The 19,445-nt window shown below is 46.3% G+C and overlaps 1 protein-coding gene and 2 non-coding genes across 8 annotated transcripts in view; 2 read left to right on the top strand and 1 right to left on the bottom strand.

The window, feature by feature from the left end:
* The window catches only part of LOC142573280 (heparan-sulfate 6-O-sulfotransferase 3-B-like), a 260,976-nt gene that overhangs the window by 54,956 nt on the left and 186,575 nt on the right, over positions 1–19,445 (top strand). For all 6 annotated transcript variants that reach the window (XM_075682914.1, XM_075682915.1, XM_075682913.1 and 3 more), the window contains exon 2: positions 12,960–13,137. In XM_075682914.1, coding sequence (XP_075539029.1) covers positions 12,960–13,137 — 178 coding nt within the window. The remainder of the gene's footprint in view (positions 1–12,959; positions 13,138–19,445) is intronic.
* Positions 7,126–7,198, top strand: TRNAL-CAA (transfer RNA leucine (anticodon CAA)). Its single transcript has one exon. It is a non-coding gene; the product is annotated as a tRNA-Leu (tRNA).
* Positions 9,747–9,819, bottom strand: TRNAT-UGU (transfer RNA threonine (anticodon UGU)). The gene has a single exon. It is a non-coding gene; the product is annotated as a tRNA-Thr (tRNA).

Raw genomic sequence — 19,445 nt, 5'->3', positions numbered from 1 at the left:
AACGGCCACACGGTGCCCCGTGGCCAGCACACATATCATCTGGCGATGAGTATTGGCCGACCAGCTCCCAGAATCGCTCCCCGGCATCTCACAGGAATTTGACACTTCCACCGCAACGTCATGCTCCCAGTTCTCCCTCACCGCTGTGTTTCACCAAGTCCCTTTCGTCACCGGAAAACTAGCTAGCACGGCCGGTAGAGGTGAGGTTGCTGGAGACGTGCTACTGACAGAAATACCTCCTGTGTTGATGCTGAAAAACAAAGTCTGCGTTGTTGTAGATAATTTCCCTGTGATGGCTCTGGTGGACACAGGCGTAACAATTTCGGTCATGAGTGTCTCTTTTAAACACTTGTTAGGGCGATAGGTTTTGTTTAAATGGGACGAAGATTCAAAGTTCTGTGGAATGAGTGGCGAGCTTTTGCGAACTATTGGGGTGTGTGTAGTGCTGACATGTTTTTAGGAGGCCATGTTATTACGACAGAGTTTGTAATTATTCCTCGGTCGACCCATGATGTTATTCTTGGCATGGACTTGTGGGAGTGTGGTGCTACTGTCGACTGCCGCACAGGGAAGGTAAGTGGTAGGATTCCGTCAGGACTCCTGGAGAACCCTGTAGATCGCGAAACTACACTGTGTGTTTGTGGTGATACGGTCATACCTGAATCATCTACCGTTTGTGTTCCCATTGTCTGCTGCGGCGCCGATTCCGACAGCTTCGATGCTACCTAGAACCGATGCACATTAACTGTGTGAAGAAGAATGTGTTGGTGCCACATTGGTGTGGTGCCGATCAAACGTGGACGCACTGGCTTATGGACTGTAAACTGTTCTAAGGAGCCCATTATACTACCAGACGGCATGAAATTAGCGTTCGCCAGGGAACACGCATCCTTATCAGTGGCTGAACTTACAGATGTGCCAGAAGAACCTGATAGCCACAGTTCAGAAATGGCCCTTTTGTCAATGGTAAATAAATCGCTCAGCATGAGTGAGTGCCGAATGTTAGTGGGTGTGCTTTCGAAGCACGTTTCGTTATTCGATTTTGTGCAGAAGGACAAAATACCTGCAATCCTCGCATCTTCAACACGCCATACCATCAACACGTATTTGGCAAATCCGATTAGACAAAAGCCATACCGTATTTCACCATCAGACCGCCAGATTATAAAAGAACAAGTGCATGAAATGATGAAAAAGAGAGTTGTACAAGAGTCAGCGAGTCCATGGGCAGCTCCAGTGATTCTTGTTAAAAAAAAGAAAGATGGATCTTGGAGATTTTGCGTTGACTATCGCTATTCGAATGCATAACAAAAAAGGACGTGTACCCACTCCCACTTATTGATGACACAATACCTTCATTCTGCCTCTTACTTTTCCTGAGTAGATTTACGATCCGGCTATTGGCAAATTCCGATGCATCCTGACAACAAGGAGAAGACTGCCTTTGTAACCCCTGACGAGCTCTTCGAATTTAATGTGACGCCATTTGGACTGTGCAACGCTCCGGCAACTTTAGAGAGATTTATGGACACTGTTCTGCGCGGCTTGAAGTGGAACATCTGCATGTGCTACCGCGATGGCGTCGTCATCTTTGGCCGCACCTTCAGCGAACACAACTCGCATCTGGATATTGTCCTGAACTGCATCAGAAACGCTGGCCTAGCTTTAAACTCCAAGAAATGCCACTTCGGAGACCCGCCAAACCCTTGTGCTTGGGCACCTCGTCGACAAGGATGGCATCCGTCCTGATCCCCAGAAAACAGCACCCGTTGAAGCGTTCAGTGCACCACGCTCTGTCAAGGAGCTCCATAGTTTTCTGGGGCTTTGTTCCTATTTCCGCCGCTTTATTCCTAAATTTGCCAACGTCGCGTATCCGCTGACATGCCTGCTATGAAAGGACACCCGTTTGAGTGGGCTCCGGAGTGCGACTCTTCTTTTCGTCAGTTGAAGTTTCTGCTGACATCATGACCGGTTCTTCAACACTTCAGTCCTTCAGCTCAGACAGAACTCCATATGGATGCCAATGGCATAGGTATTGGTGCTGTCCTAGTTCAACGCCACGGTGACCACGAACATGTGATCACAAATGCAAGTCGCTCATCAAGTAGACCCGAGCAGAATTACACTATCACGTAACAAGAATGCCTCGCGGTAATATTTGCGGTTCAGCGGTTTCGTTCTTACCTGTATGCTCGCCCCTTTACAGGGGTCGCCAACGACCACTCATCGTGTTGGCTTGTGAGTCCTCGTGACCCTTGTGGCCGCCTTGCGCGCTAGGCACTCTGAATGCAAGAATACAGCTTCACCATGTCTAATAAGAGCGGTCGATGACACACTGATGTGGACTGCCTCTCGCGTATGCCACTTAGCACTACGGACTGTGAGGCCGATGACTTCGATCAACTCGTGGCTTCTGTGTCGCAGCGTTTTCCAGACGTCGACTGTTTCAAAGCCGAACAGCGAAAAAACAATAAATTAACACTGCTCTTCACCACTACGACTGCCTTGACGACAGCAAACCATTTCTGTGTACGTGATGGACTCCTGAATAATGACTTTTCCAGCACTGGTGCACATTTTCTCCTTGTAGTACGGGAGAGCCTTCGCACAGCGATTCTGAGTGCTTTGCGCGACGACCCTACATCTGGCCATTTAGGTTCAGCGAGGACGCCCTACTGGATTCAGGAACGCTTTTATTGGCCTGGAATGCGACAGTCTGTTGGGACGTATGTGGCCAGCTGCATGCAGTCTCAGCACCACAAATGGCCATCTACTGCTCCAGCTGGTCTCCTACAGCCGATCCCACCTCCAAGCACGCCTTTCCAACAAGTGGGTATTGACTTCATGGGCCCTTTTCCAAAATCAGCCAAGGGAAATCATTGGATAGTTGTTTGCATTGACTACCTCACATGCTGCTGCGAGACGGTGGCCGTGCCCTCCGCAACTGCCACTGACGTTTCAACATTCCTGCTGCAATATGTCATCCTGCGACATGGTCCGCCTCGCGTGATCATCAGCGACCGTGGATGACAATTTACAGTGGATGTCGTAGGGGAGCTGCTTTGTTTGTGTGAATCCCACTTGCGTCACTCGACTCCATACCATCCACGAACGAATGGGCTTACGGAGTGCACCAACCGAACAATTGTAAGCATGCTATCTATGTATGTTTCATCCGACCTCAAGAACTGGGATGACGTACTGTCTTTTATCACTTACACATTCAACACTGCCAAGCACAAGACTACCGGCTATAGCCCTTTCTTCCTGCTGTACGCACGGCCACCCCGGTACAATATCGACACCGTTTTCTCTTTCTGTAGTCACGAAAATCCCACTGTCGCCGAGGCTCTCTGCCTTGCCAAAGAAACTCGTCATGTTGCTCGTTCGCGCACTTTGGCATCGCAGGACAGATCAAAAGCACGCTACGACATTTGCTACCATCCGGTAACCTATCGCCCTGGTGATTTAGTCTGGCTGTGGACTCCAGTACGGAAACGCGGGTTATGCCAAAAGCTTTTGGCCACCTACGATGGACCGTTTGGTATTATTAACAGACTCATGGAAGTCACCTATAACATAGCTCGCCTCACGGCAAGTGGTAGAAGAGCTGCCAAGACCCAAGTGTTCCATGTCGCCTGCTTGAAATTGTTCACATCAAGACAAATGAATTGACTCGCCCGGCGGGCTTCGTCTGCGATGAAGCCGCCGCGCTGTGTGTGTCGAGCTGGGTAACGAGCTGAGTGAATTGGTGACAGATTCAACCTGCGCTAATATGTTCAACAACGCGTTTTCTTGAGTCTCCACTAATGAAATGGACACACTTCCTCCTCCACCAACCACAAATATGCAATGCAACATGTCAGCCATCGCATTCACAGAACGTCGGCTTTTATCTGTGATAGAAAATATTAAGTTGTCTTCATCATGTGGCATCGATGATATTAACTCTAAACTACTAAAAAACACGAAACGCATTTCTGCAGAGTTTCTTTATTTATTATTTTCACAGTCTCTTTCCACAGGCACCATGCCAGATGAGTGGAAGATCGGGAAGGTTACTCAACTACAAATCGGGCAACAAAAATTCTCCCCTAAATTACCGCCCCATCTCATTGACAAGTGTTCCCTACAAGATCATGGAGCATGTAATCTACTCTCATATTATGAACTTTCTAGACGCTAACAACTTCTTTCATCCTTCACAGCACGGGTTCCGCAGGGGCCATTCTTGCGAGACCCAGCTTGCACTATTTTTTCATGACGTTCATGCTATCTTGACCGCAACACACAGACGCCAATTTTTGGATTACACGAAAGCGTTTGACAAAATAGCTCATCAACGCCTATTACTAAAACTTTCTCGTTTGCATTTGCATCCTGATATCCTAATATGGCTTGAGCAATTTTGAACTAACCGCTTGCAGTATGTCTCATTTAATAACCACGCTTCAAACATTACACTCGTCACACCAGGCATCCCACAGGGGTCCGTCCTTGGCCCCCTTTTCTTAATTTACATTAACGACTTACCTTTGCATGTGTCCTGCCATATCCGTATGTTTGCCAATGACTGTGTTATTTACCGTGCAGTCAATACCATCACTGACCAAATAACTCTTCAGTCCGACCTTAACTGGGTACAAGAATGGTGTTATGTTTGGCTGGTGACACTGAACTCTAATAAATGCAAACTTGTCTCATTTACCCGTCGTCATCACCCTCTTTGCTTTTCTTATCGGATTGGTGATGTCACCATGGAATCAGTGAAATCCTACAAATACCTAGGTATTGCCTTGACTAATGATCTAACCTGGAACATGCATGTTACTAATGTTATTCCATCGGCTAACAAAACATTGAGGTTTCTAAGACGTCTCCTTCGCCTCGCTCCATTGCATGTAAAACTGTTAGCCTATAGATCATTGGTAAGAATGAAACTCGAATACGCATCTGCCATCTGGGATCCGCATCAAGCATATCTCGCCAATGCCCCCGAGGCAGTTAAAAATCGCACCACCAGGTATATTCATTCCACATACTCTTACGTCAGCATATCATATTTAAAAAAAGAATCTTCCTTATCGTTTCTATTCCTTCGTCGCCGCATTGCCACCCTTTCCCTCTTCCACAGGTTCTACTATTCGACGCTTAATCGACCACCATACATTGTTCCTCTAACGTGCCGGTCACGACGCATTGGCCATCCCCAGTAGGTAGCACAACCACATTCACGCACAAATACATTTTCAGCCTAATTTTTCTACCGAGCATCTAAATACTGGAATGGCCTTCCTCATCAAATCGCTGCCATCACCTGCTCTTCACAATTTGTGCAAGATATAACAACTTTTTATTTACAAAATTGAGTGCATTATAACACTTGTTTATATATGCTATATTCCCACCCCTTATTTAATACCCCTACTACGGGGTCCTTAAGGAAATAAAATGAAATGAAAAATTAAGAGGAATGTTACGCATGAAGAAAACGAAGGCCGGTGAACATGCTTGCGGTCCCAAGTGGTGGAAAGAAGAAGAGAAGGACGTTGAGTTGATCAACCAGCTGGCCGCTCTTGTGCTCACCTCCGCGACCTAAAGTAAACAGCCCCATTCATCCGTAAGGGTGATAAGCGGTCTCCTTTGCGCGTAACAATATATGGCAATCTATAAAGCAATGCCAAGCATGTTGTCCTATCACTTGTCTGCTACATGACTTACCAACAAGCCAGTGAAATATGCGCTTAGCTGTGCTCGGGTGAGATTTGAAATAGTGCAAACATGATCTGTCGTGCAAGTTTCATGTTTGTTCAAGAGAGCAGATTACTACATTTGTTATGGCTGCACCTCATCATATGGGATGGTAAAATGCAAAATTTTCGTGACAGGGCTTACCTGGTGGGGTATTTAGTAAGAGTTCACCTAGTGGATATGTCCATTTCGTCTGCTGTTGAAGTTCTGATTGGCTGGGCTGAGGTACACGTCAGAAGGGGACAGGCACTCCCAGCCAATGAGCACTTTAGCAGCAGACGAAATGGACATGTCCACTAGGTGGACACTTGCATAATACCTCCCCTCCCCCCCAGCTGATGTGACAATGGCTGCAAAGTGTGTTTAGCACTTTTCTTACACAAGAGGGCACGGAGGAAAATATGAAAAACGAGGCTATACCCAAGTGGGCAGCATATTATGGCACTTGCAAATGATACAAAACGATGACCCCAAAGCTCTCCAGGGCTTTGGTGATGGGTAAAAAAAAATGCAACAATGCTTGCGTCGGATGTGTTGCATAGCCAGGCTTCATTGTCCCAACACTTTTTGTGGAAATATTAGTGTGGAAGTATGTGAACCGTTATCCAAATAGTCACCAAAAATGCCACTGGAACATGATGTGAACAATATAGTCAAGGAAAACAAAAAGGCCCCCAAAATTAAGCCAGAAATATTGTAGGGGTGTTCAATTATAATTATTTTGGGGGTGGACTTGCTGGTATGGTATAATTTACCGTGCAGTGTGAAAAACACTCAATAACGAAGCAAAGAGAATGCCAACTCCTTTCTCCTTCATCAAAGCATAAAAGCAAATTTTAAAAATTAATAAAGCTTCTCGTGCTGATCAAAACATCCTTATGTTGCTTGAAACCCCCTGTAGAAACCTACAGTATTTCTTAGGTTGTGTTCTTGTTATTAATTACTGCTGATTATTTAATAAATGAGAAGGAAGAGAATTTACCGAGGGGCCCGATTTTTTTTATTAGTCATATCATAAGCAGCCAACAAACACTGACACCAAGGACAACGTAGGGGAAGTTATTTGTGCACAATAAATGAAATAAAGAAACGAAAAATTAATGGAAATGTAAGTGGATGAAAAAACAACTTGCCGCACGTGGGGATTGAACCCACAACGAGGTTCTCGAATCCGGCCACATTGATGGCTTCAGGTAGCATGTGTGGGTTTATTTACCAGTCGCCTTCACCCAAAAAGATAACGTTCTCGTGACGCCTGCTGCAGAAAGGACGTTCCACGTCCACCGCCAAGGTCTGCAAGTGGTGGCGCTGGCTTGCACTCCCAGGGTTCTACTAGGAAACACAAATACCCAAGAACGTGGATGGGGAAATGGTGTCGCGGTAGCTCAATTGGTAGAGCATCGCACGCAAAATGCGAAGGTTGTGGGTTCGGTCCCCACCTGCGGCAAGTTGTTTTTTCATCCACTTTCATTTCCATTAATTTATCGTTTCTTTATTTCATTTATTATGCACAAATAATTTCCCCTATGTTGTCCTTAGTGTCAGTGTTTGCTGGCTTTTTGTATGACTATTAAAAAAAATCGGGCCCCTCGGTTAATTCCCTTCCTTCTCGTTTATTAAATAACGAGGGTCTCGAATCCGGCTACATTGATGCCTCCAGACAGCATGCGTGGGCTTATTGACCGGTCGCCTTCACCCAAAAAGATAACGTTCTCGTGACGCCTGCTGCAGAAAGGACGTTCCACGTCCGCCGCCTAGGTCTGCGAGTGGTGGCGCTGGCTTGCACTCCCAGGGTTCTACTAGGAAACATAAATACCCAAGAAAGTGGATGGGGAAATGGTGTCGCGGTAGCTCAATTGGTAGAGCATCGCACGCAAAATGCGAAGGTTCTGGGTTCGGTCCCTACCTGTGGCAAGTTGTTTTTTCATCCACTTTCATTTCCAATAATTCATCATTTCTTTATTTCATTTATTATGCACAAATAATTTCCCCTATGTTGTCCTTGGTGTCAGTGTTTGTTGGCTTCTTCTGATACTGATTACATAAGCCTTTCAAATAATAATTTAATGGCCCCAATGTCTATACGGACTTTGTTGTGCTCATTTGCCAACACTGTTTTCAGTTGTTTGCAATGTGTTACTGTTTGCATAGCGGTTCTTTCCCGTGATTTATCGAAAGCCTTTAAAAGCTGCCGTCGCCGTGCACTTTTGTGCAACTGCTTCTTTCATTGGAGTGCGGGCAAAAGAGCTGCCCATAAGGCGGCATGTAACAAACAACTGAAAGTGATTCTACAAATGTGCTGCACAAACTATGTAGTGACATTGTGGCCATAATTAATCATTTAAAATCTAATTAATGCAAATTTATTTATTACTAAGGACGAAAAATACAGGAGGCTTCTCTAGGAGGTTGCTGGCAACATACGGTTGGTTTCATTACAGTGTACTAGAAGGCTTTGTAGTGGGCTCAGAGGAGGGCGTGGCCTGATGTGTTGCATGTTGCCTCCAAGAGGGGGGACGGCAAGAAGTTCCTCCTGAAGCTTCGCCCTGGTAGCTCCGGTACGAGGTGGCTGCCTAGCGGGTGGCGTTATTTCACTTTGAAGTAGACTGGCGGTTTCTGCGCTTCTGACCGGGCAATTATTTGTAGGGTATCCCTACACTTTTGCACAAATAAAAAAATGTGATTCTCCAGACCACTGCAGATGGCTCAGGGAAGATCACATGTCGTTCCTGTGAGGATGTTGAATGTCTGCTCAGTTTGCTCTTACAATCATTGCACTTCTGCAGGAAGTTTAATTTGCCTATATCACTGCCACAGCTTAATCATACGCAAAGGGTTGACCCATTATCTTCGACGTGCCATTTGCTCTAACCGCATGTAGTTTGATTGTTAAACTGCTGTGGCACATTACGCAGCTGCGGGAAAGTAAACTTGCCATGTGCTCGCATAGGCTCGGAGACCCATTTGTTCAGTAATTATGGATATGCAATCTCAAATGGTTTGTCTACGGCACTCGTGCATGCTCATCTTTACAAGACCATTTCCTTACAATAAAAAGCATGAGTAAATTCGCCAATACAAAGAAGCATTTTTCAGAGCATGTATAAACACTTTATTTGCAGTAATAAATACAACACATTGATCGGGCGCATCTTGCAAAAACATAGAACAACTTGCAGAAGCCAAGCAGCATCCCAAACGACCATTCCCCCCTATGTTGCATATTTAGCTTAGGCAGGCATCTACTCATCTTTCGGAGTTTCATTGCCTCCTTGTTGCCTCGCTTCTCTGCATTCTTCTTTCACGAAGAAGTGCAGCTGAGTAGTCAGGTAGAAACTGACCACCTTCGTTGAATTTAGTTCAGCCGCGTGTTAGCTGCAACCAATCGTGTTCGTGCACTTGGCCTTTGCCAAGCTCAGCACATGCAGGATGCTTTCAGAGTGCAGCTTGCCTTTGCTAAAGCATTCTGTGAACAAGTTCTCAAGTGTTTCAACAAAGCAAAACAGTGCCCCACATGGTACAATAGCCCTCCCTTATCCCTGAGCCGCGTGAAGATGTGACCTCTGAGCACTCCTCACTGGCTGGCATTGTCAAAGATTGCTTGCAAAATTCACACTTAGGCTTTAACACACATTTTCATGCAACATAACCAGCGGCATAATATGTTAGCTGCAAGTTGCTCTTCTATATGTGCTGGTTGTGGTCATGGAAAAATGTCAGGCAGGTTCGGGAGAATCGTGGGTAGCAGGGGCCTTCAATGAGGAATATGTGTTTCCTTGCCATCAATTACATGCACACAGTGTCTGATTATGTACATGTTCTCTAATTATGTATCAAAATAGAAGAAAGGGGGTTAAGCTATTTTTATTAATCATATCATCAGAAGCCAACAAACAAAGATGGCAAGGCCAACATTGGGGAAATTACTTGTACTTACTAATTGAATTAAAAGGATGATAAATTAATGGCAGTGAAAGTAGATGAAAAAAACAACTTGCCGCAGGTGGGGAATGATCCCACGTCTTCGCATTACACATGCAATGCTCTAACCAACTGAGCTACAGTGGCACCGATTCCCCATCCACTTTCTTGGGTCTTTATGTTTTAATACTACAACTAACCTTGGGAGTGTTTGTTGTAGTAGCACCACTCACAAACCTTGGGAGCTAATGTAGAACATCCTTTCTGCCACAGGCGTCACGGGTACGTGATCTTTTTAGGGTGAAGGCAACTGGTCAATAAACCCACACATGCTGCCTGAAGGCATCACGTACTGATCACATACTTGTGAGGCCTGTGGCAGAAAGGATGTTCCACATCCCGCTGCCAAGGCTTGTGAGTGGTGGCGCTGGCTGACACTCCCAAGCTTAGTGGTAGTAGTAAAACATAAATACACAAGAAAGTGGATGGGGAAACTGTGGTGCAGTAGCTCAATTGGTTAGAGCATTGCATGCGTAATGCGAAGACGTGGGATCGTTCCCCACCACCGGCAAGTTGTTTTTTCATCCACTTTCATTGTACATTAATTTATCATTTCTTTAATTCAATTAGTACATACAAGTAATTTCCCCAATGTTATCCTTGGCGTCTTTGTTTGTTGGCTTCTGATGATATGACTGATTATGTATCGCAGCTCGAAATGGTAGCTCGCAGACCACACGTCTCATCCAATACCTTACCTGCACGGTGCGAATTCTGTTCCCACTGTATTCGTCATTCTTCGTCTCGTGGAACATTGAAGAGGACGGCTTCGGTGCACCTTTCACACAGCTCTACCCTGTATGGCACCTGGGTGCGAAACAATAGTTGCGGTGACGGTTAGGCATTTTCACCTATCTGGGACACAAGTCGGTAATGTGGGCGACACGCAGAGACAGGCACTACACGGAAAAGAAGCCGGCAGCAAGCAAAGAAGCCGTAGACATCCGACCACCACTGCAGCATAGCACAAAGAATCCCACGCACGTGAGACGGAAACTGGTGGGCAGACTGGTGAGTTCAGGAGGAAGCTGCTGCAGTGCCTCTAGCAGGCATACTGGCAGGCGACAGCGGCCACGTCAATGGAGAGCATTGGAAGGATGGGCCAAAGAGCCCACTACAAAGCCTTCTAGTACACTGTAATTTCTTCATCATGGAAGGCTTACACAAAAGGCCATTATCACCACTAGTGAATCGTCATGTGCAGTGAAAACTTGTACTGAACTCAAGAAAGGAATATAGTGTCTATCCTCACGCCCAAGAAATCTTAAATGCTTGTTTGAGAACTGACGACAATGAGATGAGAAGAGCACACACATATGCACATGCGTGTGTCACTTTCCCATATTGTCCTCTTCATACAACGTCACTTTTCCTGCTGTTGATCATTAATTATGAGTTGGAACTAACTACCTCACCAACGTACCTTAAAAATGCTTATAATACACACATTTCCTGTATGGGTTCGTTCTTGGCCTTGGTGATTTTTTTTTTTTTTAGGCAATCTCTGTGTCTGCTCAGGACAGTGCACTCCTTTAACAACCCACACATGCTGCAGTGGGCTGACAGCACATTAGCTTGACATAGTCTTGTTATCTCAATGTATGATTAAGATAGCTTCACTTGCTGTTTGCTGCATGTAAGGGGCATTAGGTATACAATGTTTTCCGCATGCTTGACAGATTACTTTTCTGATTCTGGGATGTTCACTATATGTACTTGTTTTGTACACTTCATGCACTTTCACTCGGGATTGACTGCACAAGCTTTTTATTGGCTGCTTTTCAGTGATCCTGAACCGTTTTCAGCTTGCCTTCCTCTAATCTTTTCACATGTATTCTACAACACACAATGGTGCATAAAAGGGGTTAGGAAACTAGAGCGACGCTGTCACACATGTTGTGGGAGTGTCGGGTTACATCAGCTACAATGGCAGTAGCTCCGGAGGCTCTTGCGTCGAAGTGGGCCGCCGCTCTGCGCAGCTCCAACCTCAAGACACAAGAGTGGGCTGTCCAGCAAGCCCGAGAGGCGGCGACGAGGCAAGGCCTCGAAGTCCCCTCATGGGAGACCTGAGCCCGTGTCTTCAAATTTGCCGGATTCAAAATAAAGTTGTTTCCATCCATACATGAAAGGGTGACTGGTATTCTGTCCCGGTGTTAACAGCGCAAAACGTATACGGGACACGAGATCTGAAGACGACACCATAAGTGCTGGCTTTCAACAATGTTCATTTGAAAGAAACACGGCTTCTTATACCTTTGCCCACACGTGTCACAGACATGTAATTGCACATCATGTGAAACACACACTTTTTTGTACTCAAGATCATTTTCGTATTTGCAAAAGCTCCAGTTCTTTTTTCGTTAGTAACAAGGACGGCGTGCTAACACATTGAAGTCTAGCAATCTCAGCTGCCTCAATTATATCCCAAACCAGCTGGTCATTGTTTTTTCAACACTTCACAGCATTTGAATTCGGTGGCACAAGCTTTAGAGGGACAATACCTGACATGGATACCTAGATTCCTGTTCGCCTGCTCGATGCTAAGTTTATGTTCCTTTAGTCTTTCATTCGTACATCTTCCAGTTTGCCCTAAATACTTTTTCCCGCATTTCAAAAGTATAAAATACACCACGGCTTCTGTGCAATCCACAAAATGGCTCTGGTGATTTATCGTGCACCCTTGCTACTTTATCAGCTCTTCTGCATTGACGCGTTGGCAGAGTCTTTTCAGTTTTTACGGGGCAGTAAGCGCAACATTAATTCCAGCTTTGCTTCTGTCATCCACAATGACTGCTGTGGGAAGGGCTCATTCAGTTGTGCTGGTGGCCATTGAAGCCTGCCACTTCCACTCTGCCGACGAACTATGCCATGTCTTTCCTCGAAGAACAGTCTTTGCTGTGGACATGGAAGGGGTTCTGTGGTGTTACTGTTGAAGCTGTTTTAGGCTAAGTCATTACGTACAGTATAAACTTTTTTGATCAGCACGAACAATGTGTCACTAAAAAAATTTAAAAGTTTGTGAAGCAGACTTTAGTAAGATAAGTTTTGTCTAGGTAATATAAATGAGAAGCGCCCGTGGTGTCGTCGTCTTTCTTGTGTGTGTGTTGTTTTTGGTGCAAAATCTTTTTAGTATGCAAGGATCACCAACTAGCCCAGCAGTTAACTCTTCTAAAGTAATAGAATAGACCCTGTGGTGGGAAGGGGTGCAGTGAGTGATGGACTTGCAGGTACTTTTACGTGACACTCCTGCGGGAACCTGTGGCCCGGTTCCTGAGTGAGTTCCGGCATGTGCAACGTGGCGCCACCTGGCGAGGCTCCCGCCACTTGTGTGGAGGCCGTGCCCCCACTGCCAACGAGCTGCCCCTCTGCTTCAATGGTTCAGACTGGCGAGATGTCACATTCCAGGTAAATCACTTGGGTCTTTGTTAACTGGCTGCACTTTGGGTAAAGCCTGTGTGCATTGCCCCATTGGCCTTTGTGCACGTGTTTGCCTATTCTTCCATCCTTGCTTCTCTCTCTGTCTACTTGTGGGAGAACAGAGCGAGAGTTGGGCTGTCATGCATCCATAGCTCTGTCTTAGCTCTGGAAGGTCCAGTGGGCAGTTTCCACTAACCCTTTTTTGTCGAGAATTGCACTCTCACGCTTCCAGTTACACGTGGGCATCCAGCATGCTTGGGAGAGTTATTGCAGGAAAGACCTCTGTGGGAGAGCACAAAGAGCATGCACATTTTACAAGACAATCTTTCTTGGCGAGCTACCACCACTTTTCTATATTAGGTATGTTTCTAGCCTTTTTAATGGCCAATCTCTGAATATATTGCAGTCTGAAAATTTGGCCCTATATGTGCTGCTGGGCGGGTGGGCGTCACCCGGTTTTGTGACGACCCGGGTTTTACGACAGATTAGGGCAGTCCCGGCGAAGTCCCCATAGAAGCAATGCATTAAAAATCCCGGTTATCCGACAAAATTTTACGTCTGACCCACATTTATACAACGACCCTCGCAAAGCGCGAGACGGAACAGCGGATGAAAGAAAACTGCCGCCGTGCTGAAACAGCACCTTTTATTCTCCATGATCGCTTTCTCCCTCTCTTCTTGGCGTCGTTGCCTTTCATCGCGTTAATAATGTATCATTAGTAACGTGCTTCTTACTGCTCCCTTTCTATTCCAGTAAACTTGCCAGCATCTAGCAACAACAAATTCGTAGACCAAACCGCCACGACATTAGCCGGGCAGCGGGCGCAAGTGAGCGTCTCGGTGTGCGTTTCCTGCTACTCACCAAACATAGCAGTCCCGGCGCCGTAGCAGAAATCTTCCTCGTGCCGGTGCTTACTGTATACCCGAGTTGTAGCCAATGGCTGTCTGCCGTTCCTAAGTTTCGCGAGCCAAGCTTCACGCAGCTTCTTGTCCTGCTGCTACATGTGAATAAGGCTGACACCGGGCTCCGTTGCATACGTCCGACACTGCGGCACCGAGCAGTAGCCTACCATGCTGCACGCCTCCAAAGGCAGCCACTAGCTATTATAGTGTTTTCAAATGTTGTCAAGCAAACACCCCAAGGCGGGAAAGCCTCACTACTTAATCAGAACCGCAGCACAGGTGAGACTTTAAACTTGCATTTTCAGATTGCTTCGGCACTTCTGAAGCAGCCGACATGGCTGCTGTGTCCACGTGATCCCTCATGCCACGTCATGCCGACAGTGGCGCCAGCTTTTGAAGTAGTGGAGCTCGCCCACAATAATATTCAAAAAGAAAACAAAGATTAATGTTATGGCATATCTTTTTACTGATGTTTCAGCCAGTCATTCACTCCAATGAAGGCCGGTCCTCTGGCTGAAATGTCAGTAAAAACAGATGCCATAACGTTTGCCGTTGAAATTTTGTTTGAATGTTATTTATATTTACATAAACAAATTTGAATTGTCTGATGGCTGGATTCAAATGTAGGGCCTCTAGAACAGAAGCTCGATACTGTAAGCATTGCACCACAGGTGTGTAACACTGTTGTGAGGCGGAGACAAACAGGAATATTGGCTATGCAAGGTGAATGCTGAAGCCACATGGTGGCCGAAGTGCCCCAGCAACAACACTTCCTCATCATTGTCTCTTGCTTGCACGTCCTGTTATGCATCGTGACACTACGCTGCCGAGGTTGGAGCGCTGACCCGGTGCAAGTGATTATGGCCCGGCAAAGGTACACATGTAGAGCTTTGAATGGGAGACATGAACAACATCGGTTCTTGACTGTACAGACAACAGGCCTGGCTCTTCGGGAGCAATCTTGTACGTCACATCCAAAAGCTGTTGCAGGATTCGGTAGGGACCTGAATATCACGACAAAAGTTTTGCCAATAGGCCCACACGATGAGATAGTGACCCCAGGAGTGTGAGCAGCCAGGTAAATACAGCACGTCCCTATGGTACATGTTGTAACGGGACTTCTGGGAAGCCTGGGAATCAGTGTGGCCAGCGTGGGTGATCTGACGGGCCTGTGCTGCCATAGAAATTGCATCGCGGGCATAAGTGGTGTGTGACTGTGTGACTTGTGGTAATACAGTGTCCAGGGGCAAAATGAGATCACAGCCGAACAGTAGATAAAACAGTGAGTAACCTGCAGTGTCATGGCGGGATGAATTGTACACGAAGGTGACATATGGCAGAGCGACATATCCCAGTCCTGGTGGTCTGGAGAAACGTACATAGCTAACATAGCTAGCATGTCAATAAGCGTTCTGTTCAGTTGCTCTGTGAGGCTGTTTGTGTGCGGATAGTAAGCAGTGGTTATGTGATGCATAGTAGAGCATAGGCGGAGGATATCATCAATGGCTTTTGAAAACAAGTAACATTCACGATCTCTGAGCAGCTGACGTGGAGCACCGTGGTGCAGGATGATGTTATATAAGAGGAAATCCGCAACGTCATTGGCACAACTTGTAGGCAGAGCTCCTGTAACGGTGACGCGGATGGCGTAATCTGTTCCAACAACAACAAGGAAAAGGCCAAGTAAGTCGAGTCCCACGCAAAGGAGAGGCTCTATGGGAATATCGATGGGTTGTAAAAGCCCACCTGGAGCCATGGGAGCAGGTTTCTGGCATTGGCGCAAGTTGCAAGCAGTCACATACCGTCGCACAGAGCGCTAGAGGTCGGGCCAGAAGAAACGATGCCGGACTCTGTCAAAGGTGCGAGTAACACTGAGATGCCCAGTGGTAGGTGCGTCATGGAGTTGTTAAAGCACAGTGTTTTGAAGGTGCCCCGGTACAGCTAACAGTAGGTCAGCACCATCAGGGCGCAAGTTGTGTTTGTACAGGACTCCGTTGGAAATACAGAAGAGATGCAGGGAAGGATCAGTAGTTGGCAAGCTTAACCGATCCATGATGGTTCGCAGAAAGGGATCACGGCACTGTTCATCGCCACTGTTGAGGAAGCCTGAGATGGACATAACGCTGGTGTCGGATTCGAGGTCTGTGGCTTCCGGTGGATCAACAGGGTGGCAGGGCAAGCAGGCGGCGTCCTGATGTAAACGACTAGATTTGTACACTACAGAGAAAGTGTACCCTTGCAAGCGCAGTGGGCAATGCCCAAGATGCCCTGTAGGATTCTTGAATGAGTAGAGCCAGCAGAGTGCATGGTGGTCGGTAATTACGTGGAAATGGCGACCAAATAGGTATCGGCGAAACTTCGCTATCGCCCAAGCCAGTGCTAGGCACTCTTGCTCCATGATAGAATAGTTGCATTCGGCCGTGGACCGAGGACGGCTTGCGTAAGCAATAATGCACTCTTGACCATGCTGAATATGGGCAAGAACAGTGCCAATGTTGTGACCACTAGGATCTGTACGAATTTCAGTGGGTGCTGAAGGGTTCAAACGGGCTAAAATTGGGGAGCTCGTCCATAGTCTGATGAGTGCTGTGAAGGCTTCGGCCTGCCGCTGTCCCCAAGTGAAAGTGACGTTGTTCTTTAAATGCTCGGTGGGAGGGCGCGCAATATCAGCAAAACTTTGAGCAAAGTGACGAAAGTACAAGCATAAGCCTATAAAGCTGCGAACATCCTTAACTGAGCATGAGCAAAACAAGAACTAGGTGAAAGCAGGAGCCAACGTTTCGACAAGTGGACTTGTCTTCTTCGAGGCGACATATGCTTTCCTCTCCACAATATATATAGGTGTGGTTCTTCAAAAGGGGAGAGGGTGTAAGGCGGGTGGGTGTGGCAATGAGCGAAGGTGTGTCAGTGTGTTGAATTGAGAATAAAGGAGCGCTCTGCACAAGGCCAGTGACCCGGCCGTCTGTCAAGCACGTGTCAGCGCTCGTGTGTTAGCCGGCGTGTCAACAGCGTCTGACACGACGACTTGAAAAAGAAAAGCAAAGAAAAAAATGAACAAAAAGCTAAGAAACCAAACTAAGTGTTGTTGTCTATAGCTTGAAATTTAGCATAGCGAATAGATTCTAACCGATCATGGCCCAGGAAAGTCTTGCACGGCTCAAACTTTGGCCGGGTCAGGTTGAATTCCATTGGCGTTTACAAGGTGCCCGAGAATGGTTATTCACGACGGCCGAAGTGACACTTCATCAAGTTGAGCTAAAGCTTCGCTGCACGAAACACAGCAAGGACAGTCGCGAGATGCTAAATGTAGGTTTCAAAGGTTGGAGCAAAAACGATTACGTCGTCGAGATAACACAGACAAATGGTCCACTTCAAGCCTCGGAGAAGGGTGTCCATAATTCTCTCGAATGTCACTGGGGCATTGCAAAGCCTGAAGAGCATGACTCTGAATTGAAAAAGTTCATCAGGCGTAATAAAGGCTGTCTTCTCGCGATCCTTCTCATCAACAGCGATCTGCCAGTAGCCAAAGCGGAGGTCATCATCATCATCATCAGCCTGGTTACGCCCACTGCAGGGCAAAGGCCTCTCCCACACTTCTCCAACTACCCCGGTCATGTACTAATTGTGGCCATGTTGTCCCTGCAAACTTCTTAATCTCATCCGCCCACCTAATTTTCTGCCGCCCTCTGCTACGCTTCCTTTCCCTTGGAATCCATTCCGTAACTCTTAATGACCATCGGTTATCTTCCCTCCGCATTACGTGTCCTGCCCATGCCCCATTTCTTTTTCTTGATTTCAACTAAGATATCATTAACTCGCGTTTGTTCCCTCACCCAATCAGTTCTTTTCTTAACCCTTAACGTTACACCTATAATTCTTCTTTCCATAGCTCGTTGCGTCGTCCTCAGTTTAAGTAGAACCCTTTTCTTAAGCCTCCAGGTTTCTGCCCCGTACGTGAGTACTGGTAAGACACAGCTGTTATAAACTTTTTTCTTGAGGGATAATGGCAACCTGCTGTTCATGATCTGAGAATGCCTGCCAAACGCACCCCAGCCCATTCTTATTCTTCTGATTATTTCAGTCTCATGATCCGGATCCGCAGTCACTACCTGTCCTAAGTAGATGTATTCCCTTACCACTTCCAGTGCCTCACTACCTATTGTAAACTGCTGTTCTCTTCCGAGACTGTTAAACATTAAATTAATTTTTTTTATTAATTTTTTTAGACCCACTCTTCGGCTTTGCCTCTCCAGGTCAGTGAGCATGCATTGCAGTTGGTCCCCTGAGTTACTAAGCAAGGCAATATCATCAGCGAATCGCAAGTTACTAAGGTATTCTCCATTAACTCTTATCCCCAATTCTTCCCAATCCAGGTCTCTGAATACCTCCCGTAAACACGCTGTGAAGAGCATTGGGGAGATTGTATCCCCCTGCCTGACAACTTACTTTATTGGGATTTTGTTGCTTTCTTTATGGAGGACTACGGTGGCTGTGGAGCCGCTATAGATATCTTTCAGTATTTTTACATATGGCTCGTCTACACCCTGATTCCGCAATGCCTCCATGACTGCTGAGGTTTCGACTGAATCAAACGCTTTCTCGTAATCAATGAAAGCTATATATAAAGGTTGGTTATATTCAGCACATTTTTCTATCACCTGATTGATAGTGTGAATATGGTCTATTGTTGAGTAGCCTTTACGGAATCCTGCCTGGTCCTTTGGTTGACGGAAGTCTAAGGTGTTCCTGATTCTATTTGCAATGACCTTAGTAATTACTTTGTAGGCAACGGACAATAAACTGATCGGCCTATAATTTTTCAAGTCTTTGGCGTCCCCTTTCTTATGGATTAGGATTATGTTAGCGTTTTCCCAAGATTCCGGTACACTCGAAGTCATGAGGCATTGCGTATACAGGGTGGCCAGTTTCTCTAGAAGATTCTGCCCACCATCCTTCAACAAACCTGCTGTTACCTGATCCTCCCCAGCTGCCTTCCCCCTTTGCATCGCTCCCAAGGCTTTCTTTACTTCTTCCGGCGTTACCTGCGGGATTTAGAATTCCTCTGGACTATTCTCTCTTCCATTATCGTCGTGGGTGCCACTGGTACTGTATAAATCTCTATAGAACTCCTCAGCCACTTGAACTATCTCATCCATAATAGTAATGATATTGCCGGCTTTGTCTCTTAACGCATACATCTGATTCTTGCCAATTCATAGTTTCTTCTTCACTGCTTTTAGGCTTCCTCCGTTCCTGAGAGCATGTTCAATTCTATCGGTATTATACTTCCTTATGTCAGCTGTCTTACGCTTGTTGATTAACTTCGAAAGTTCGACGAGTTCTATTCTAGCTGTAGGGCTAGAGGCTTTCATACATTGGCGTTTCTTGACCAG

The sequence above is a fragment of the Dermacentor variabilis genome, chromosome 2, assembly GCF_050947875.1.
Source record: "Dermacentor variabilis isolate Ectoservices chromosome 2, ASM5094787v1, whole genome shotgun sequence".
Taxonomy (NCBI): Eukaryota; Metazoa; Arthropoda; class Arachnida; order Ixodida; family Ixodidae; genus Dermacentor; species Dermacentor variabilis.
Note: the sequence above shows the minus strand (reverse complement) of the source record. Positions and strands in the feature narration are given on the sequence as shown.